The sequence below is a fragment of the Balaenoptera acutorostrata genome, chromosome 15, assembly GCF_949987535.1.
Source record: "Balaenoptera acutorostrata chromosome 15, mBalAcu1.1, whole genome shotgun sequence".
NCBI lineage: Eukaryota > Metazoa > Chordata > Mammalia > Artiodactyla > Balaenopteridae > Balaenoptera > Balaenoptera acutorostrata.
In genome coordinates, this window is record NC_080078.1 from 51,852,774 (window position 1) to 51,876,210 (window position 23,437).

The following is a 23,437-nucleotide window of genomic DNA, read 5'->3' on the forward strand; positions in this document are numbered from 1 at the left end:
GGTGACTTGCACAATGCCGGATAAATTTTAAAATAGCCAGGAACATAATTTCTCCCACAATTCTTCTGAATAGTACAGGGGAATACAATTTTTGTCCTCGAACGAAAAAGCAGGATGGGGACGTAGCGCGCAAATTATCTAATTCGTGAAGGGCACAGAAACAGAGGACTTCTGAACTCCCCGTAGGCCCCCAGACGGCGGACTAAGGGCAGAAGCTGTTAATTGAGCGCCACCAGCTCGCACTTCGCATGACCGCTCTCCAACACGATCCACAGAAATGGTCGCGGTTGAGTCCTTTTCTCCAGGTTTTCCAGGCAGCCAAAAAGGAAGGCGGGGAGTTGACGATGAACAACGGAATACGGCGCTCTGTGATTGGTCAAATGAGGGAGGCCCGCGAGCCGCCGAGAACGGTTGATCACTTTTTCGTTCAGTAAGTGCCTCTCAAGCGCGCGCCAGAAGGAAGATACTGTGCCTTAACAAGTCCATTTGATCTGTTATTTAAGTTTTCCCGTTTCAATAACTTGCTGAGATTGACACTGAATAAGCTCCGTCCCCTGTTGTTTCCTTCCCAGCCACCGCTTTCTCGGCTGAGAACTTCACGAAAACCCGGAGAAGAGGAATCCGAGTGGGACCGGCGCCAACCACAGAGCTGCGCATGCTCCGTCTCCAAGCTCGGGGCGCGAGTTGCCAGGACTGGCGGCTGCGGCTGCGTGGTGCTCGGCTTCAGGGGCCTGCGGGCGGCGGCGGCGGACGGGGCGGCGCAGCAGGTGAGAGCGACGGGACCGCAGGTGGAAAGGCCGGCTCTCTACCCGGCCGAAGAGAGGGGTGGGGGGCTTGTGGGCGCCTCCTCCCCGCTCGGAAAGGTCACTGGTGTCACTGAAGGATATTTGGGGGCGGGGAATAGGAGGAGCCTGGCTCCTTAGAAAGCTGAAGATACACCTTTAAAACGGCTGTTGGCAGTGAATCCTTGCTGCAGGAAGGAATGTAGATGGCGAGGAGGTGTTCCAGTGGTGTAGGTAGAGTTCCAGGTATAGACCCTTCTCCCTCTCCCATCTGCGCGGCCACATCGTAAAGTAGAAGGAAAAGGTGTCCCAGTGAAAGCACCAGTTGCACCTGCGCTGCCACCTGTGTCTGTCTGGGAGGTGAGAGCCACCCTCTGACGTGGAACTGGATGTCAGAACTCTGTACAGCGTGGTAGTACCAACTCTGAAAGCAGAAGCAGGATTCGGGGCTTTGGACGTTCCGGGGATGGAAATCTTTTTAAGAGGGAGACCTCCTGAAGTCATATGCATCTTCCTCCCAAATTGGACCATGCACAAATCCTGTTGCTGTTTCAGAGGCTCTCTGTACCTGCAGTTTTGCATTCATTAACGTCATCAATTTATATTCGTATTTGTCACACTGTGCTGAGTTAGCAGATACAGCAGTGACCAAGACAGGCATGGTCCCTGACCACATGGAGCTTATATTCAATGATGGAAGGGGGGACAGTAAACAAGCACATTGATAAATGAACAAGATGTTTCCAGATTGTCCTAGATTGGGTTCCCTGGGAAACAGACTCTAAGGAGATTTGTGGGCAGGACATTTATTAGGGAGGACTTTTTGGATCTTACCAAGGAAGAAAGGAAGCAGGATTGGGTGGATAGAAAAAGTTGAACTGTAGTGTAGTCCCAAGGAGGGTCTCCACCAGTCTCACAGGAACTCTGGTGCTGGGTTGGGCCTTCATAGTTGGCCCAAGTTGGATGAACTGCCAGGCCTTTGTACCACTGCAGTGACCAGTCATTGGATACCCATTGCCCTGGAAGGAGGGCATAACTTCAACTCTCTTCATCCAGTCAGTCCTGGGACTGACATCTGTCTCAGCACTACCAGGAGCTTTAGTCAAACAGGAATTTCCAGAAGTGCCTGTTTTTATATATGATTTGTATTGAAGATATTGTACGTACAGTAATAATAATCACTACCATGCATTGAATACTTCTCACGTATTAGACACTGGACTAAGCAATAAATACATAGATATATACTTAGGAATCCTCATTATATAGCCCCATGTTACAGACTATGAAATTGAGGCAGGAAAGAAGTAATTTGCCTAAGATCGTAACTTGTGCGGGAGGTTAGAATTTGATTTCCATCGTTACTCAAAGCTTCATCACACTAGGGCTCTCATGTTTAATCACTGGCAACTTTAACTTCATTAACTGTTATCAGAGAAATAAATGTGAAGCTATCACCCTGTCTTTGCTATTTTGCTCTGTCCTTTAGTTTTCTGGTTTCCTTCATGATTAGCTTTCCTGGCCCTCACTTTAGGAGCCTGACTGTTATCTTTTCTATAACATCCTGGAATCTGATTACAGATCTACCCTACTCTAATCAAAGTAGCCCCAAAGACCTCAGAACCTCTTTCTTGAGAATCTGGGGTTTTTATTCACATATAGACTAACTGAAACTGCGTATAGTTTATGGACCCACTTGCCTTAGTCATTCCAGACCTCTCTTTCTACACTCAAGGTTGACACCAGTAATATTTTTTTTACCTTTTGAAATAATCAAAATAATAGCTAACAGTCACAGAGTCCAGTCTGAGTGCCAAGTATTGTGATAACTGCACAACAGCCTTGTGATGGATGTCAATATTATTCTCATTTTATGGGTGATGGGACTGAGGCATTGTGAGGTTAAGTGACTCATCCAAGGTCACAGCCAGTTGCAAAGTGGTAAGGCAGCGATGGAAAGCCCAGGCAGTAGGATTCCACAACTCATCCCCTTAATCACTACACAACAATACATCCTTACTAAAATAATTTGCTGTGCTTTCCCTTCTGGAACTAGATGCTGGTGGGCTTTTTGTGCTGTACTAAGAAATGTAGGTTTCACCTTCTAGTCAAAAATGTCACTGAAGGTTTCTAAGCAAAGCAGAAACATGAATGTATTTGTTGTATTTTTTGTTGTTTTCCCCAAGATGGCTGTGTTAAGAGGGTAGAGAATGGATTAGTGGGCAATAGACTCGAACAGTGGTTCTCAGACTTAAGCTTCAGAATTACCTAAAGAATTTGTTAAAACACAGATTGCTGGATCCCAACCTAGAGTTCTGATTCAGTAGGTCAGGAGCAGCCCAACATTTTGCATTTCTGATAAATTCCCAGATGATTCTACTGCCTGTGGTGAGGGGACCACACTTTGAGAACCACTGGACTAGAAGCGAGGAGATCGTGAGGTAAGGAGGGTCTGGACTGTAGCTTTGGGGAGAAATTACATAAAAGAAATGTCATGTCAAATGGAGGATTGAGTGACTGACTTTATGGGGAGTATAAGGAACAGGGCAGAGTCCACTATATCCAGATTTTCTAACTGAATGGCATGGTAGATAATGCCTTTTTTATTTTTATTTATTTATTTATTTATTTATTTTTTATTATTATTTTTTTTTGATAATGGCTTTTTTTAAAAAACAAAACAGGAAGCAGAGGAGGAACAGCAGTTTGGGAAGGAAAGAGGATTCGTCTTTATATGAGATGAGTTTAGACACTTGTGGGGAATAACAGTGGGATAAGTGGGTTTAAGCAGGAGATGTAGATGTGGGAGTCATTGGTGGATGTGTTAAAACAGAAGCTTTGGATGTGAATGAGGCCACCCAGGAGACGAACACGGTGGGGGGGGAGGAAGACGGCCCAGGACAGAGCTTTGAGAAGAGGGAGTAGGTGGATGGAAACCAAGGGGTCATTAAAGGAGACTGAGAAGGATCAGACTAGTCTCAGGTACTTAAAGCGTTTTAAGAACTCATCAGAAGTGGTGCAGAGAGATCACGGAAAGGGAGCGATTGGCGATCTTTATAGTCAGGGCAGTTTCCATGGAGAGTGGGGCAAAAGCAAATTACTTGGGTTTGAAGATGGAAGTGGGCAGTGGCTCTAGAAACATGCGTTATTTGAAAGGAATCAGAGTGTGTAGTACTGGAAGGAAGGCTGGTAAAGGGCAGCTACATTGGGGAATTTGTTTTTGGTTCTTTTCAATGGAGAAAACTGGTCAGGTTTTGCGTAGGAGGAAGACCAATTCCAAGTGGGAGGTGGAAGGTAGAAGAGGGGGGTTAATGGAGGTGGAACCGTGAAGACACGGCAGCAGGTGGGACTGGCTGGAGCACAGATGACAGAAGTGCCAGGCCTTCCTCTGAGACGCTGAGGAAGGAGGTGAAGATGGGAGCTGAGGTGGACACGTGGGAGCAGGAAGTGGAGGGGTTCATAGCCAGTAGCCACAGTTTCCTCTGGCCAGTAGGTTACCTGCAGAAACGAAGGTGGAGAGTAAAATAGAAATCTCAGAAATGATGAAGACAGAAACCAGCCCTTTCGGGATTCAGAGCGGGATTCAGAGCTGGGAACATAAAGTCATTACTGCAGTACTAAGGGCCCCGTCAGCTGCACACTTAATCTGGAACAGTCTGCTGTCTGCATAGTACCCAGTCCCCTTCCTCCACCAATCTGGGCATCAAATGGCAGCCAGATGTAAAGACAGTGAAATGGGATGGAAAGATTCTCAGACAACTCTGTAAACTTTGTAACAACTCTCCAAACCTTTCTGATAAACCACAGCCTGCCAGTAAGCTGGCTGTCTCTTCCTCATTAGTCGCTAATCAGTCACTCACTTTTCACATCTTAGGCTGTTGACAGTTAGTAAAGCTCCCCTATAAAACTTGTGATGCTTTCAGTATATTATTTATTTATAAATACATTGAATTCACAGTAACAATGGGGGATAACCGAGATCATAAAATGCCTACACATAACTTGACCTTCACCGTACTCTGTGCCTACTCCTGACCTCCTGGTGAGGCTGTGCTGTCAGCAGCCCAGCTACTGCCTGTCGGTCAAGGTAGGGGTACGGTTTTGCAGAATGGAAACTTTAGAACTCAGGTGTAGTCCATTCAGTTCATCAAGAATTGACAGTAACGTTTTTGGTACCTGTGTTTTTACAAGACTGGAAAAGCTCAGCAAAGCTGTTATTTTAGGTGATGTAGTTAGAAAAGAAAAAGAAAAAAGGAAGCTATTGTTCTCTTTAGCATGCCAGTCAGTTGAATAGGCCTGAAGACAACATGCAGTCCTTTCTAATGTGTACACAGAAACTGCCAAAATGTGAACTGCTGTATTAACAATTGAGGATAAAAAGAACTATTTTCAGGGTTAGTAATTGGAACTCAGGAATGAAGAATTCACAAATCCTTAAAACCAACATTGCCATGCTAAAAGAAAAGGCATTATACAATTCCAATAAACTTCATCAAATATTGCAGTCACGAGAGCTGGGTTAATTAATTGTTCAACGTTCTGTTTAGCGTTCTCCATGTTTAAGTTACATTCAGTAGTTTTTTTTTAAATTGTTAAACATTACAGTTTTTCCCCAAATACTTTAAGCAGAGCAGCAATGAAGACATAAAGAATTTACCTTACACTGTGTCCAAAAGACCAGCAGATGGCGTCCAGCAAGCCCAGTAGGCAAAATGAGAACCTTCCACAGAGTATTTCCTGCATCCAGGTTGTTGTAGGCCTAATCAGTAGCAAAACGTGGTGGTTTTAATTGACCCGATGCTCCATAGAAAGAGTAATCTGATAGCCAGAGCCAGGTTGTTCAGGATTTTCTAGGGAGCTTAACTGCTTTTTTGCCCTTTTTTGCCCTTCTTTGCCCTTCACCTTACTGACCAGTTCTAGCACCAAGAAACCTTCCTTTGGCTTGGAATGTAACAAGTTGCAGTAAGCCTGTCAGAGGCCTTAATGGTAGAAATTGAAGAGCTAGTAATCTCTGTAATACAAATTGAGGGGAGGGAAAGTTGCTGTTCTAGACACATTAGTGCCTTAAATTTAAAGAGTATTTGTGGTCTGAAGCATATCTCTCAGTGTTTTCCTTTCTTGGCCTTTATATGCACTCAAGAAGATGACGATATTTTAATGAGGCAGAGATACAGCGAGCTTTTCTCCATTCTGTTCATTAATTTCTCGCTATTCATTCCGTACTAAGAACTAAGCTAAAAAAACCGAACTAAAATTAACCCCACTAATCTCAACCATTAGTAGATCATGGGTGTGTTTTTGGAGGATATAGGCTTTTTTACCCTCTCATTTTGGACCAAGTGGCACCAGACCTGTTAACCTCCAGTGTACCTGACATGAGAAGAAAAACATGCCAGGTGTAATGCACCAGGATACTTGCCTTCAGTGACCCTCACAAGTGTGCACCATGCACCCAGAATGTTCTCGTCCATCATCATGCACTGGAAATTCTGATTGACTCTTATTGCCAAAGTTGGGATACTAATTCTTGACTTTTGAAAATTGCTGTTAAGAATACCAGCCACGACTTTTAGGACTCCGGAATCTAAGATGAGTGCCACAATTAACTGACAGTAATTTTGGAATCAATCATTTAGAATTTCCTCATGTATAAAGTGGTCTCATAAAATTGCTATGAAAACAAAATGAGAAAAAATATGAAACCTTTTGAATAATGCGAAGTATACATTTTTGAAAGAAGAGTATAAGGAAGCATAATCTGTGTTGATGGCCTCTAAACATTTTCTAAACAAAAGGCATTTAAGTGGATAAAACCATAAACATTTACTTTCTGTTTTACTTAATGTAAAATTTACTAATCTCATTTCCTTTCTCTTGGTTTCCTCCATCAAAAGAGTTCCATACCTTCTGGTTTTGTTTATTTGTTTTTTTTAGGAGTGTGTTTAAATAAGATTCAGGAAAGATAAGGGCAGTGGCAGGTAGACTAAAGGAGGGTAAGGACAGGGAAGAAGTCTTCCTGCTGTTATTTCTGTTGCTGCTTTACTCCAAGCAAACTTGAAAGGCTCAGTGAATGAACAACAAGCACTAACTTATTTTAGAAACCATCCTCTTATTGCCCAACAAATCTGATCATGTTGAGCATATTCTTGAGAAATTTCTGTTTCAGACTCAGGAATCTCTCGAGTCCATAAAATAGTTCCATACCACTTGGAATAACTTGTTGCCAAATGTTTTGGGGTCAGGACCATTTTAAGATAAGCTGTATCTAACTTCGTTTTCCATCTCCCAAGTTGGAGCTCCCTTTCTCCCTGCTGCTCAGCACTGTGAACCTTTGTAAAAGTCAAGGTTTTAAACACCTTTGTGTAAGTTCATTTGAAAAATTAGTTAATTGTTAGGAATTCTAGTAAGACTTTGTATCATCCTGAGAAGCAGCATGTAGCAGCTCTGAGCACGGGCTCTGGAGAATTTACTAGAATACTTATTATTCTTAGCATGTTTAGCAATAAAGCACTGAAAAAAATCTCAAATTTCTATCAATCAGCGATCTGTCAAATTAGGGTATTGCCATAAATCAAAAGCTATTCAGCCACTGAAAATCATAATGAAGATTTGTATTCTTGCGTGAAGAAAAGATTACAAAACAGCATGTATATTCTAATCACATTTTTGTTAAAACCAAAATGATTACAGATATTTTAGCTTTCTTTTTCTTATATCTGTATTTTCTAACTTAAAAAAGTAAGACAATATTATATATTTTAGAAAAGGGCAGTAATGCTGATTTTTTGGAAAAAAAACCCACAAAAAGACTTCAGAAGAAAAAAAATGGGTTAAATCAAAATTTTATCCCCAAAATATATGGATTGTATTTAAAAGCTCCACAAGAAGACATGAAAAAAATAAGTAATGCATCATTTCACTGACTACTTTGTTGTCTTCTTCTTACAACTAACAATGAGCCTTATTTAGTGAAGTCTAACTTATCTGGCCCTAGAATATGGGTTATTTAAGCAACAGAATACATGTAAAATGCTGGAAAGCTATTAAGTGAAATAAAGCAGGTGAAGGTTACTGTGCCATTTAAAAATAGTCCATTTTGCTTGGTGGAGATGGACTATCATGCAGATGGTGTGATACTCAGTGTTTTTATGTGGATTTAAATGTGAAGACTGTAAAAGTACTTTGTAAAGTAAAAAGCCCTGTCATCCTGATCCTAATCATTTTCCAAGCCTCTCAAAGGACAACAGGATAATCATCAGAAAATAGTTACCTGCTCTCTCACCCCCGTTAGCCAAATCAATGTGTGAGATATGGAGAATTTGAGGAAATGGGGGCATGTAGGTGTTGAGCACATATTACAGCAATTAATCATTAAATCAGTCCCCATCAGTTACTAACCAGGAAGTGCTGTTACTGGGCCTCAGTGGTAATTTGGCAAATACGAGTTCTCAGCCAAAATAGATACTAATTCCCAGGTTTAAACCTAAATCTACAAAAAGATGCATAGATCCTTAAGTTATTCTAGTGGAAAAGAATAATAGTCTGTTAAACACAACATAAATAAAATGGAGTGCCCTCCTTTGTCCTTAACCCAGGGATGACCCAAAGATGTATTGAGTACAGGGAACTAACTTGATCCTAATCTGAGGAAGGTTCTGAGTACATCACATTTCATCCTGTGACCTACATGGAGAGAATAGTACCACACTTTCCAGACATTGCTGTTATAGCTTGTACTTTAATCTGTTCTGAATTTTAATTATTGAGTTATTTATGTCAACTTTATTATTATATCCTTTTATCCAAATGACTCTTTTCTGTAAGCTGTTTTCCTAAAAGTTTGCAACTCAGGAAAAAGTAACAAATAATGAGTGATGATATGTTAGTCATCATGAGAAGTAAACAGTGAAGAGCAGAGATGCCATCTGTGAAAAGTACTGTGACTTGATAAGCTCGTGTTGAGAGGGACAGAGTTGGAGGTGTTAAAGTCACCTTGGGTATTGAGACTGGATGTGAAGGACAATATCTTCTAAACCTTTAATTCAAGGTATTTTGTGGACAAAAATGCCACCTATCAGTCAACACAAGCCAGTTGACTTTGGTTTACCCTCAGTCCCTCCTTCCATCTAGGGAGTAACCCTTACTGTAGTTCTTCCCTCATTACTTACTCAGAGTCACCCGGTGCCTCCCCCAGTGGTTTTATTGTTTCCTCAAATCTCAAATGTCCCAAAGGCTTTTGCACAGTGGGCTTCACAAGGAAATGTAATCATGATACGCTTATTTGTGATTGACTTTTTCCGAAGATAGAACATGAGCATGTCAATAAAAGGTATGGTCTCTAAAGGCTGCAAGAAGTGTATAGGATGCCAAAGCACTTTAGAAAAGAAAAAGGAATAAAATACTTGGAGTTACAAAGTAGGCCATGTTTTTTCCATCTAGTAATTTGTTTAAGCTTAGCAACAAAGTTCTTATTAAATGTGAATTTGGACCTCAAGGAGAAATGGTTTCTAATGCTGGGAGTAATATATGTACATAGGCATAACTCTAAGCCTTCTGTTTTTCTAATATGTATATACAGAACACAGAGACAATTTAGGTATTTAGCTCATTAGTCCTGAATATTAATCTTAATTTAAAAGGGAAGGAATAAGTGAAAATTCTGTTCAGGCATTTTTCTAAAGGCATTCACACAAAATTACTGTAAGAAATTTTATGATACTGAAACTCATATACATGCAATTGAACCTAATTCTTAGTATATCCCGTAGATGAAGGAGCAATCCTTATTGTCCTTTGCCCAGAAAGGAACTCGGAGAGCAGGTCCATTCATAGCATCACAAGTCTATAAGCTAATCGCTAAAGCCTAGTGAGTGCCCTTAAGTGAAAAAGTATAAGGAGTCCAGTTGTACGGACTCAAGTTCCCAAACGCAGCAGATCATCAGAAACAGACTTCCTGGGCTACACTCCATGCTTTCCAAATCAAAGATAGAGCAAAAAAGACTTCTCAATACTACTGAGCTTTGAAACTCCAGGCAAGTTACTGGCCCCAATTTCTTCATGTAAACTGGATTGACAGTAACCCCTGCAGGGTATAGTTATAGCGATAAGGGTAAACACTCTAAAATGCAGTGGTTCAGCACGTAAGTGTGGAAGTGGCATTAATTCATAGAGTCCAAACCATAAGTCTTTTGCTACGACTGGAATCCATGCACGACTCAGTCTCAGTTGAGACATCATCACTCACATCCTGTCAGAATGCAGAATCTGAATTCTTACTGCATATTTAAGGATTGCCATTCGATTCTTCTGTTAAAATTGTGACTAAATATATATTTTTTTAAATCTAACTTCATTGTGGTTCAGAGAAAGTATAATTAATTATATAAAGAAAACCAAGGATCCCCAACCCGCGGGCCGTGGACCAGTACTGGTTCCGGGCCTGTTAGGAGCTGGGCCGCCCAGCAGGAGGTGAACAGCAGGCGAGGGAGCGAAGCTTCATCTGCCCGCTCCCCGTCGCTCGCACTACCTCCTGAACCATCTACCCCCCACCCCACCCCCGTCCGTGGAAAAATTGTCCTCCATGAAACCGGTCCCTGGTGCCAAGAAGGTTGGGGACCGCTGAAGAAAACGATTTTGATGCATGAGTGTTTCCAAAGATTCCAATGGCTTTCCCAGCAGGTAATGTTGCTCCTTTACAGTTGCTGGCTAAACGTTTAGTATTGCTCTGTAAGTTTCCCAAGCCTGATTTCCTGCCATCCCTTTAAGTCTACAATGTCTCTTTTTGTTAATTAACATTGCAATGTATTGTAACTAAAAACTTTTAACAGGCAGCGTTTATTAGAGTGCAATATTCTGCTTGTGGTGGTATATAGATGTAATTTGAGGGATTTTTTTGTTTGTTTGTTTCTTTTAACTGTTGGCCTTTTCTTAGGTGCACTAATGCTGAAGCACTATGAGCTTTCAGAAGTTCTGGAGAGACTACAAAGTTCTGGTTGTTATGATACCTCTAGTTGGGCTCATACATTTGGGGTGGCACAGGATCAAAAGCAGCCCTGTCTTCCAAATTCCTAATAAGGATGACCTTCCTGAGCCGGACAGTCTGGCACCCACAAGTCCTGAGAAGAACCACATCCCAGGGGAATAGCAGACTTGAGCGCTTCAGGTGAGTTTGATTTAATGTGGTCAACCAAATGGCATGTTCCAACAATGGGAAACATAATCTTAAAGAAAGTATAGGGCTCTGGCAATAAAAGCCTAAGTTGGTGAGTTAACCTGTTGTTTTTATTATGAGCCACTGGCAAAATATTATCCTACAGTTGCTTCTAGAAAAGTTGGTTCCACAGAAAGCTTTGACACTTGCCTGAAAGGACAGTCAGTCCATTACTTGTCCTGCCCTTTTCACTAGTAGTGTCACCAGCATCATAATTGTGTCCAAAGGAGCAGTTTTTCCCCTGCCATAAATCCATGCCGCACTTACAAATCTGTAACTTGCAAAAGGTTCTTTTCTTTATTATTGTTCTCTGATTTTTCCAAGATAAATAAAACTAATTGTATTTATTCCTTAATATCTACAGTCAGCCCTCCGTACCCATAGGTTCCAAATCCACAGATTCAGTGAACCACGGACCAAAAATATTTTTTAAAATAATTCCAGAAAGTTCCAAAAAGCAACTACTTACATAGCATTTACATTGTATTAGGTATTATAAGTGTTTTAGAGATGATTTAAAGTATCTGGGAGGATATGCCTATGTTATATGCAAATACCTCCCCATTTTATATAAGGGACTTGAGCATCTGCAGATTTTGGTATCTGAGGGGGGGGTCCTGGAACGAATCCCCCATGGCTACCAAAGAATGACTAATATTTTAGCTTCAAAGTAATTTGTTACTTTTCAGAGTCACTGAAATAAGAGCATATAGTAATATAATTCAGGTCTATAGACCCCTATCAATAATTCCCAAATCCAGAAAGTTCTAAAATCTAAAAGGTTTTGTCATAACTCCTTAGCTAGTTGATCTTAACTGACATGACGCATTAATCTTTATTCCACTTAATATGAATATTTAGTTTCACTGCAGAAATATTGTTGTATTTGATTATGAGTGTTATACTGTATTATGATTATATTGATTCCGGGTGTTGAACACCATATTATTTTGATTTTGGGTGTTATACACTATATTGTATTTCTAAAATCCAAGAAATAATGAATTATGAAACTCATTTGGCCCCAGATGGAGAGCTGTGACCCTACAATTGTGGAACATTTTCTATTTTAATATACCATTTTGACCTTCAGGTGAGTAATAATGTCCTAGTGGTTGAAGTACATCAAAAGAATGTGCTGTATCTGTCCGTTATTTTAAAAAATTTTTACTTTTATTATGGAAAGTTGCGAACAAACCCCAAATAGAGAGAGAATAGTATATTCAACTCTATAGTATCCATCCCCCAACTTTAACAAACTATTAACATTTTACCAATCTCTTTTTATCTGTCCCCTCCCTTTTTTTTTTATTGCTGGAATATTTTTAAGCAAGTCTCAGGTTTTGGTATGTATCTTTAACAGTGAGGATAAACACATACAACCACAAGTGTATTATGACACTGAAAAAATTAATGGTAACTCTTACTATTTAACTTTCAGTTCTAGCACAAAAGCATTCATACACAATACATGAGGGTGAGCCAATAAACTATTTACAAAATAGGCAGTGGTCTGGATATGGTCCATGGGCTATAATTTGCCAACCACTATGATGGTGTAGTCCATTACTTCATTAGGTGTTGCAAAATTATGCTGCTGAAATGCTATCATTTCTTCTCCATTTATTAGCTGGACCAACTTTGCCTCAACTATTCAGTTACCACTCAAAATGCATTTATACAGGAAAAGCAAGATATATGGTTTATTTCCCTTTATCAGTTTTTATAATAAATTTGAATTATCTCAGTCTATTACTGTCAGTATTCTTTTTAATGCTTAAATTGTCCCATCTTAGATTCCCTCCAAGTTGACTCCTGTGTCTTTTTTTTTTTTCCTGTGCCCTTTGATATGATCCAAGTGATCTTTAATAACATTATTACTTTTTGGCAGAAAAAAGTCCCCAGCTCATCTAATTTATTTCTTGCCTCAGACCTAGAATCAGCCACTTCTCCAAAGAGCCCTGATTCCTTTTAGGAAAACATTTTATGTGTTTATATTTCTTTAAATCATATTTTATAGCTCTGAATTTAGAATATAGTCATGTAGGTTTTAGTATTATTTAATTGTTATCCATCACTGCAAAAAGCCCATCTGCCAGGCCAGTGCATCCAGGAGTAGTCAGGGCCATTCATGTGATGGTAACTTTTGGAATAATGGGTCACATTGTTAAGAAGAAAGAAATAGCTGAACTGACACTTCCAAACCTATGCTATAAGCCAGCCCTGTGTTACGTTTCTTTTTTTTTCAATTGTACCTTATTTTGTCTAGATCTAGACATAGGACCAGAAGTCAGCAAGTTTTGACATCCTAAAAATGATTTGGGAGTCACCAACACTCTCTTCCTTTCTCATTTTATAGAGATATTAGCCAAAAGATGTGGTTACTGGTCTCACTACCACAAGACTGTTAGAGGTGCCAATTTGGCATTCTACTTTTGAAAAGTCGCATGTCACTATTATGTATTGAAAAGTAACTAGAGAAATCACTTTATTCATCGCAGTCTCTGTTATGATTTGTGGTTTGTGTGTGTGTGTGTGTGTGTGTGTGTTGTAACGTGCAAATTTATGTATGGAAGTCACTAAGCTTTCATTTAAATGTATTTCACAGATTTTGCCAAATCTAAAATAACCTTTGAAATAATATTTAAGTACCTTTGTTGTTCCTTGCATAAGATGAACAGAAACTTTTTTCCCTCCTCGTGCTATAAAAAGAGATGACTATAGCTTTATCATTGCAGGGAGAAAGCTGGCCATCATTGCTTTCACTTTATTTGGGCCCAGTTGCCATGGTTACAGCCCTCTAACTAAATTGGGAGGAGTGGTAACCAAAAGAACACTTTGCATAGCATTCCCTTGTTCTCTTCACATCTTCTTTGCACATCTTCACATCACCTTTTTGGTCTGCATCGTATTGTGCCATAGACAGCTCTGGGTAGTACTGTAGTCTGAGTAGTTCAATTAGTTTTATTTGTGCTAAACACTGTCCAGTGGTTAGCGTGGTTAGCATATTCCTGAAAATAACTAATAATTGGCTGAACCTTTACCTTCAAAGCACCAAGCCTCAACAGATAAGGTCTATGACCTGAGATTTTTATCCTTTCCACATATTATTATAGTATCAGAATTTTATGCCTCAGGCACGCTTCTTCCAACCTCATTAAGGAAACTAGTAGAAGCGCTAGCACACTTGGTAAATGATAGCATTTTATATTATTTACACTCTTTGAGATCACATTGCAAATCAGATCCTATTTATCTCCTTGTCATCCAGCACACTCCCTGGCTTTTGTATTTATTGTCATTAGCCAAAATTTGGGGGATGGTTAGATATAGGACATCAAAACTGAAAATCATTGATTGATCGGGTAAAACTACAGAAAACTGCTCTGACTTTAGCCAAATATTTAAAATTAAAACATGGTTTATTCTTTGGTAAATGTGTTGTGTAGATTTGTCTAGCTAGATGTAGACTGTACATTAGAGAGTGTCTGTATTAGGAATCCTAACAGTTATCTCATTTTCATAATTATTTATAAACAGGATTTGATATAAATGCACTTGTATTCACACCTAAGATTTCCAAGCAAACGAAAGTTAGAGAAGAAACAACACTAGATCTTGATGTAAGAGAATAAAAACATTTGGGACTCAGAGACCAAATTCTATGAGTTTCACATGGCATTTGTCTTCTAGAAGCATATCATATTTGAATAACTGTACTGTAAGCTTTCTAGCTGTGTTACTGTGCATTCCAAAATTATTAAAATATCAGTACTTTTTCTTGTAGGGATTCATTGAAGAATAAAGAAATGAATGTTTAGTCTAAGTTGATTTACATTTCTCATTTTTGGGGGTTTGTGCCAGTGGGTAGTTCCTTTTTCTAAAGAAGGAGCAGAGCATTAAAAGTAATTACTAAACTATAATCTATTAAATGTTTTGGAATTATTTCTCTAAAATGTTTTATTTTTATTTCTTATAGAAAGAAGCAGCTTTGAGTCTGAGCTTGAGTTTGAAAGAAGAAATGAAAAATAGCAATTGGATCAGAAAGAACTGGCTTCTTGTAGCTGGGATTTCCTTCACAGGCATCCATCTCGGAACATATCTTATACAGAGAGCTGCAAAACAATCTGTAAAGTCTCAGTCTGAAGGCAAACAAGAGTTTGAATAATGAACTAAAATAAATATTTGGAATTACTAATATGTCATTACAGCATTACGTGCCGATTAGTATTGTAAGCATGGAGCTAAGTATTTAATTTTATAGCCACAACGCTGTATATTCGGACTTTCCTTCCTGAAGGATAATCTTGTTAACTGTTGAAACCCACCACAATACAATAAATAGAAAACTCTGGTTAACAAAATAAAAGCTGTCTTCACAAATTACCACCTGAAGTAAGATGTCTCGTTTAGAAGCTAAAAAGCCCTCATTCTGTAGAAGTGAACCACTGACAAGCGAACGAGTGAGGGCCACCCTCTCTGTCTTGAAAGGCATCGTCACATCGTGCTATGGCCCGGCAGGCAGGCTGAAGCAGCTGCACAACGGCCTGGGGGGCTCTGTGTGCACAACCTCCCAGTCGGCAGCCCTCCTCGCCAACCTGCCAGTCACCCATCCCATTTTAAAGATACTGACAACTTCTGTGCAGAATCACGTGTCCTGCTTCAGTGACGGCGGCTTATTCACAGCCATTCTTTGCTGCAACTTAGTTGAAAATGTTCAGAGAATAGGTTTGACACCCACCACTGTCATTAAGTTAAATAAGCAGCTTTTGAGCCTCTGCACCAGTTACCTAAAATCCGAGGCCTGTGGTTGTCGAATCCCAGTCAACTTCAGTAGCACTCAGATCCTCCTCTGTTTGGTGCGTAGTATATTAACAAGTAAACCTGCCTGTATGCTCACCACAAAGGAAATCGACCATATCAGTACTTTGATTCTGAGAGCCTTTCTGCTTATAATTCCAGAAAATGCCCAAGACCACATCATTTTAGGAAAGAGTATAATTGTCCCTTTAAAACGTCAAAGAGTTATAGATTCTACTGTGTTACCTGGAATACTTATTGAAATATCAGAAGTTCAATTGATGAAGATATTACCTATCAAAAAATCAGATTCCTTCAAGGTGGCACTCTTTTGTGTGTCTTTATCCGGAGACCTTTCTGATACTGGAGAAGGAAATGTGGTGGTGAGTTACGGAGTTTCTCTTGAAATTGCAGTCCTGGACCAGTTGCTTAACCTAGGAAGGCAGCTAGTTAGTGATCACGTAGATCTCGTCTTGTGCCAAAAAGTTATACACCCATCTTTGAAGCAGTTTTTCAGAACGCATCATGTTATTGCTGTAGACAGAGTTGGAGTGGCTGTGATGGAACCCCTGAGTAAAGTGACAGGTAAAAAGCACTCTCAGCTTTTGCCCCTTATGGTTAATAAATCACACTTCTTTTGAGCAAAGATATTCTTGGTGTGTGTCACTGTTAACAACTTGAACAATCTGAGAAGCCGCCAACCTCACTGTGTGTGTATCATTTCTGGCAGCAAAGGTTGTTTCTGGAAAAGATCCTGCATTGTTCACTTATTAAAAATTGAGTGATGATGACTATTTTCTAGGTATTTTCCAGCCCCAAAATGTACTGCAGAGTCTGTCATAATCTAAAACTATTAACCCCCAAACATTTTACAGATTATTGAGAAATCTAACATTTTCATAATCACATGAAGTCTTTCATACTTTAAACAAAATTCTTCTACTTGAGTTTTACAAAGCTCTTAAGTCACATTGTATTCAGAAGGTAGTTTTGCAACTAGAATATTCACTTTTATCTAACTCCAACAAACAACTGTACTTCTGCCTAAATGGTGGTTCCTAATTAGGGGTGGTGTGTGTGTGTGTGTGCCCGCAGGCTAGCTTTAAATATCCCAATATCCCAAATATTTCCAGCTAGGCTCCTTGAGAGTTGGGATCGTCTTTTAGTTTCAGTGCTTACAACAAGCCTGGTCCACAGTAGGGGTTCTAAAGTGTTTGTTGAATTAACAATAATATGTTTATTAACATAGAGAATTATAACAGGCAGGAAATTCACCGTATTTCACAAACTCAGCAAAAAGAAGCAAATAGAAGGTTGGTAGTCACCTGCTAGAGCCAAAGAGAAATGACAGGCTGAAAAGTTCCTGATTTGAATCACTTTTCACTATCTCTTTAACTGCATTGACAACCTATCAGAAAGACAATCATTTCATTTGGATCAATTTCAATTCGTAAGTTATTAGACTTAAAAGTTTAAGTCTAATAAATTTTGTTGAAACTGTTAAAGTTGACTATTTTTAGTCTTATTATAAATCATCGAAAAGGAGAAGGATGAGTGCCAGTACTGAATCCCTAAGATCTCTGGGCTATTGCCCTGCCTCTGTAAGACTGTCAAATGATCGTTAGAGTGGAAATTGTTAAGAAATAACAGAAATCGTTCTTTGGAACTCATTGGTAATATTGTGGGTCAGACCCATATCCTTAAATATTTACTGGCTTTTCATGAGTCAGGTGATTACCAGTTGGAAATATTGAGTATTATAGATTATGTAGTCAGTTTTTAAACTGAAGCATTTTTCCATAGAAACAATATTATAAGTGGGCACTGGGTTTCCACACCAGCCCACAATTGATATTTGTCCCACTTGTAACTAGAACATGGTAGAACATGAACTGACCTATCTTGTTTGAAAATGGATATGAAAAGTTATGTGTTTTCCAAGTATTTGCAGTTGATTCTTTGGAGTGTTATCAAGTGTTATCAAGGAGTGTTATCAAGCAGTGTTATCAAGAGATTGCAGAGCTGCCAGTGGGATTGGGGAGAGTGCAAATGTTTTTTATAGACATGCCCTGCCCTGCTTCCCCAAATTATGTATGTAACATTACGCAAAGCCAGGGCTGCAGTCTTGGATCTCGGGAGCAGAAACTTTTTGAGACACAAGGGAAAAGGGGGGGAAAAACTATACCAGGCCGATGGTTCCGGTAAACTAATAACAGGTGAAGTATCTTTGGGACCTAATCCATCTTCTCTGGTGTATCTAGGTTAACATTACCTCCTTTCTCCCCCTTCAAACAAAATTCCTCTTTACTGATGATCTAGGTTAAGTAATGGGGTTATTGTGCCTGGTTGACTGGTGGGTATGAAGCTTGTCATAGCTTACAGAACATTTTTAACATTTGGTTTGATTTATTTGTGAAATAGACATGATTATCCCCATTTTACTCTCCTGTGGGAAAGCCCACCCAGAAGAGTTAAATGACTTGCTCCACATCAGAGGATAATCAGCAGGAAAGGGGATCCTCTCCTTACAAATTCTGTTGGTTCCACCCTTGAAATTATACAAGATGTAGAGTTTTGGGGTTTTTTCCTTAAATTTTATATCCCTCAAGTATTCCTTATTCTTTGAGACTTCAGAAGTAAAGAAGAAAGGCTATTCAAAGAAGTGAAATTGTTCATGATTGTTTTCTAGGTTTTTACAAAATTTTTGAGCTGCAAGTATTTTTAGACATAATTATTTTAATCCCATTAGTTTCAAAGAGGAAACTGGCCCAAGAAGGTACATTGCTAAGAGTTACAGTTTTAATCTTAAGACTTTAGTATTGTTACTCCTTATAGAAGATTTGTGCCATTTCTTACATAACTACTACATTTAGAGATTTTTAGAAACCTTCAAGTCATCCTAACTTCTCATTTATTCATATTTTTATTAATTTATGTCTTGTAAAATTTTACTATTTTACCTGTACAGGAAGGAGGGCAAATATAATCAAAGAATAACAAAATGAAATAAGAATATCACATACTTTATTTTGGCATAATTTAGGTAGTTGTTTACATGCAAACAGTTGTTAGGCAAAAAGAAAAAAGAAAAAAATTCCTATATGTTCACTAAATGGAGCCCCAAAGGAATTCAACTACACAGCTATTTGCATAGCTTAATTTGTGTGTTTTAAGGTAAAGATCATAACACCTTTAAAAAATGGCCTGTCTCCTCACTTCATCCTCATTCCAGATTAGTGGGGTTGTTAATTTGGGGTCTCTGATCCCTGCACGGGCTTCCAGGGTTCCTGGACTTCCTGAAAATGTATGCAAAATTGTGTGCGTCTTTTTCTGGAGAGTACAAAATAGTTTCTAACATGTTCAAAGAAGTCTGTAAACCAAAAGAACCTCTGCTTTATTTGCATATGATTTTAATGACAGAATACTACTTATTTCATAGGTTTAAGAAGATACATCTTATTTCTTTATCCTATATTTCATATCTTAAATGATATACTTGTGGGACTTTTATATTGGCTAGGAATAAATATTATAATTGTAAATGATTGTATGCTCCATCTTTACTCATCCATTTTGTGTTTTCTAAACTTTTTTTAAAAAATAGGAACAAGGCCTATTGGTTCCTTGGACTCAATCTCTCCCAGTAGTTATGGAAGTGTGAAAGATTTGTGCACTGCAAAATTTGGCTTTAAACATTTTTTTCATATTATTCCTAATGAAGCAACTGTCTGCAGCTTGCTTCTCTGCAACAGAAATGACACAGCCTGGGATGAACTGAAGGTAAGTAATAAACTTTGAATTCCACGTCTAGGGGCTGAGGCAGGGATTAAATAATCACTCAGACAGTGCTATAATTTTTTTTCACATCGGTGAGCTATGCTTTTTTTTTTCTTCATAACTTCCCTAGGTTGTATAGAAAGCAAAAACAACAAAAATGTGAGAATTAAAATGACAAGTAAGCTGATTGAATTGCCTGTGATACTACAGAAACTTGGCATGTTGCCTCTTATTATTTCTAGTATTTTACAAGCAATCTGAAAGTCCTTGATGGGGACTTTTCATAAGAAATTAACTTGAATTGTGTACTTGTTGATGCTAATGTGTATGAATAATTCACTTAGCAATAGATTCCCCAGTTATACCCATCATCCACCTCTTAACAGCATGTTGTCCAGGAACAGCAATAACACATGCAGCTTTTATACAATGGAAGCGATGCCCTACAGCATTGGTCACAGACTTGAAGAATGCATGCTCAAGGATCTATCCTTGGTGAATATTCAAGGTCTGTGTGTTTTTATTACTGCTTGGTTGGATCATTTCCATAGCAACTTGAAATACATTCTGTAGCATTTATACAGCTAAGTTATTTAGACTGAAATATTTTTTTGGTAGAAATATTTGCATACCTTGCTGATCCAGTTATTGTGTTTGTGAATCTCAATTTGAAGAGCTAAATGTATATGAAAGAGGATATTAATCCAGACCGTGAAAACAAACATCTGGCTAAAGTATTTTCTTTCATCTCTTTATTATTTCATCTTTATTGTTCCAAAATGTATTCATCACATGACAACCTTAGTGACACCAGTTTTGTTCTTCTGCAATTAAAATCAGGCTCTTTGAGACCACTCTCTAAGTTGCCTTGAAAACGTGGTTATATTTCTTTGTGTTTCTCATGTCAATGTCGGATACTGGTGATTCGTTTCTTTTTTAGCTCACATGTCAAACAGCACTGCATGCTTTGCAGTTAACAATCAAGGAACCATGTGTTTTATTAGGAGGTGGCTGTACTGAAACTCATTTGGCGGCATATATCAGACACAAGGTAGGTTAGATAGTCCTTAAATTATCTGAATTCTCAGCAACATTCATTTTATGAGATAATAAGCTAAATCATAATACTCTGGAGCCTTTAATGCTTAATTTCTCAGTAGTCTTGAAATCAAATATTGTATTTGAAAACACTTGAGGAAAATAACACTTGCAAATATAAGGTAATATCTTTATCACAGTGATTATTAATCCAGCCTTTTAGCAGGTGATCACATTCTTTGAGTATTGTGTCTACTGCCTGTTGAAATGAGCATTCTGTGAATGGGAGCTGTCATCTTAGAGAGCTCAACTGCTGTGGTACAGTAATAATTGATATTCACGATGAAAGTGTTGAGATTCTATAGAATACTTCAGTACCTTATGGATCTTCAAGAAAAAACTTAATTTCATTTATTAAAGTGTGCTAATTATTAGACTCTATTATAATTTTTAAATTGGTATTCATTTATGATATATTGATTCTATTAAGTAGAATTGTTTTATTAATCTATGAAACTCCATTTCCTGACAGTAAATTTAGTGCATTGTAGTTCTTATTAATTATTTCATTAACACTGACCTACTCTATTTGAAAATGGATACAAAAATGTATGTGTTTTCCAAGTATTTGCAGTTGGCTCTTTGGTTAGTCAGGAGTGCAGAGCTCCCAGAGATGCCTGGGATTGGGTGTAAACGTTTTTCATAGACATGCCTTGCCCTGCTTCCCCAAATAATTTAAAATCTGTTTGAGGATAAAGCCCATTCATGAAAAGTTATTGGAATTTACATTATGAAAAACAAAACCATTGCCAATCTATTGATGCTGAATGGACAATAACATGGTCTGCAAATGGGACTGAGGAAACTAGAATAAGTCTTTTGGAGAAGGAAGGTGTTTTGAGTAGGATTTTAAAGAAACAGTATAGCACTGAAAATATGGGGAAAGAATATGCCATAGAGATGATCTCATCTGGTTCCAACCTCCTGGGCAAAAGAAAAAAGTGGTCACTGTTTTTAAGTAGTTAGGATATGGGTTTTTAACTATCATTCAAGTATGAGTTTGCTAATATATTACTTTTTCTATCATGAAATTTCTAGGATAAACTTTTTAGAATGGTGGAAAAGAAGCAGTTCAAAGTTGTATAAGCTTGTCATTAATTTAAAGAGAAGATTGGTTATTTTTTAAACATTAATGTGAAAATGACACGTGCTTAAATGGTTTTTGTCTTAATAATGATACAGGTATTCGCATTTTAAACAAATCTCAAACATTTGCCAAGCATAAATAAGTACTTCATCTGGGACATTAGTCTTCCGTAGTTCCTCCCGGATGTACAGAAGCCTGTGATTCACATATTATACCTTGTCCTTCATGTATTAAGGAGGCAGTACTAGGCAGTCCTTCAGAATAAGTTGATGGTGGGGTTTATTCTGAGTCGTTCATTCTGATAACATGACTGGCAGCGAGCATTTTTACTACAACAACCAGGTTAAGGGATTAGCCTGACCAGCTGGCCCATCCAGGCCCTTTAGCCTTGTGCCAAACCCTTTAGTACTGTATGAATAAGGGTTTGATCAAGTATTTTTCAGAAACATTTTTGTCATATTAATTGCTTTCAATGGTTTTGTTACTCTTTAGACACGTAGCGAGCCAGAAGGCATTCTTAGAGATGACGGATGCACCCAGACAGAACTCCAGCTGATCACTGAAGCATTCTGCAGCGCACTCGAATCCCTCGCTGGCTCTTTAGAACATGACGGAGGTGAAGTTCTCACTGACGGGAAGTATGGACACTTTTGGTCAGTTCAGGCTGATTCTCCCTCTGTTGTGAACTGGCCAGATTTGCTTTCAAGATGTGGCTGTGGGCTGTACAGCAGCCAGGAAGAACTTAGCTGGTCCTTCTTAAGGAGTGCTCGTCCTCCTTTTGTGCCTCAAACCTGCCTTCCATGTGAAGCCACGGACTCAGCCGGCAACCTGACGTTGGACTGTTTTACTGCAAAGCTTAGTGGCCTACAGGTGGCTGTGGAGACTGCCAATTTGATTTTGGATCTTGCATATGTCATTGAAGATAAAAACTGATGTAAGGGAAAATAGCATGTTTGTATTACAAAAAGAAAAACTAGTGACGTGTCAATAAAGAAAAATATTGAGTGTATGTGTTCTCTCTCAAAGACCTGTTCTGCATATTGGGATTGATGATTCATAAATTTATAGATTTACTTATTTAAGGAAAAAATAATTGATTCTTGAATACCACATTATTATACCACAGAATAATAAAAATATGAAGCATTGTTAAAGATATGGTAATTATCTAGCAGTTTCCACAGATACCACTGTACATTGTTCTACATTTCTGTTCTCGTTATTTTGACATCATTCTAAGAGCATAACAGAAAATTTTTTTAAATCCTATGTTCTTGTTCGGATATATTTATTACAGGTATTTTTTAGTTCGTAGTAATTACATATGTTTAAAACTAGATTCCAAAGTATCACAAAGCATCTAGTACCTACTGCTCATTCAAAAGAAGTATTCAAACTACACATTCAGTAAAATTTCTGGGTTCTTTAACTGAGACTATATCATTCACTGGTTGGGTAATTGGTGTAGGAGCTGGTCTACCTGCAATTGCTAGTTTGTATCACAGTTCTTCATTTTTGTTATTTTGATGAAATGTGTAATCAAGGAAAAAAATAGATTTATATAGTAACTAAGCAGCATAGGGAAAAGAAGTGGAAAAACTATTTCTCTAATTTAGTCAAGAGTGCCAAAAAGAAACTGGCACAGCTCTCATATTCAAAGTAAAGACATGTCATATCAAGGAA

At 38.5% G+C, this 23,437-nt stretch overlaps 3 protein-coding genes across 4 annotated transcripts; all 3 read left to right on the forward strand.

Moving 5' to 3' along the window:
• Positions 1 to 611: 611 nt before the first annotated feature.
• On the forward strand, positions 612 to 10,944 carry LOC130704932 (uncharacterized). 2 transcript variants are annotated; one of them, XM_057529759.1, is made up of 3 exons: positions 631 to 767; positions 3,153 to 3,223; positions 10,714 to 10,944. In XM_057529759.1, the coding sequence occupies exon 3, from the start codon at positions 10,735 to 10,737 to the stop codon at positions 10,924 to 10,926; it is 192 nt and encodes a 63-aa protein (XP_057385742.1). In that variant the 5' UTR covers positions 631 to 767; positions 3,153 to 3,223; positions 10,714 to 10,734; the 3' UTR covers positions 10,927 to 10,944. The 2 variants fall into 2 exon arrangements, with proteins under 2 accessions (XP_057385741.1, XP_057385742.1); XM_057529758.1 differs by lacking the exon at positions 3,153 to 3,223 and having other exon boundaries at positions 612 to 767.
• A 4,069-nt stretch (positions 10,945 to 15,013) lies between these two features.
• On the forward strand, positions 15,014 to 15,378 carry LOC130704933 (uncharacterized). Its single transcript, XM_057529760.1, has one exon. It carries the CDS (start codon positions 15,014 to 15,016, stop codon positions 15,158 to 15,160), a length of 147 nt encoding a protein of 48 aa, XP_057385743.1. The 3' UTR covers positions 15,161 to 15,378.
• Positions 15,373 to 22,779, forward strand: MKKS (MKKS centrosomal shuttling protein). The gene is made up of 4 exons (XM_007165256.3): positions 15,373 to 16,377; positions 19,397 to 19,572; positions 20,510 to 20,620; positions 22,247 to 22,779. Exons 1-4 carry the CDS (start codon positions 15,393 to 15,395, stop codon positions 22,685 to 22,687), a joined length of 1,713 nt encoding a protein of 570 aa, XP_007165318.1. The 5' UTR covers positions 15,373 to 15,392; the 3' UTR covers positions 22,688 to 22,779.
• Positions 22,780 to 23,437: the final 658 nt, after the last annotated feature.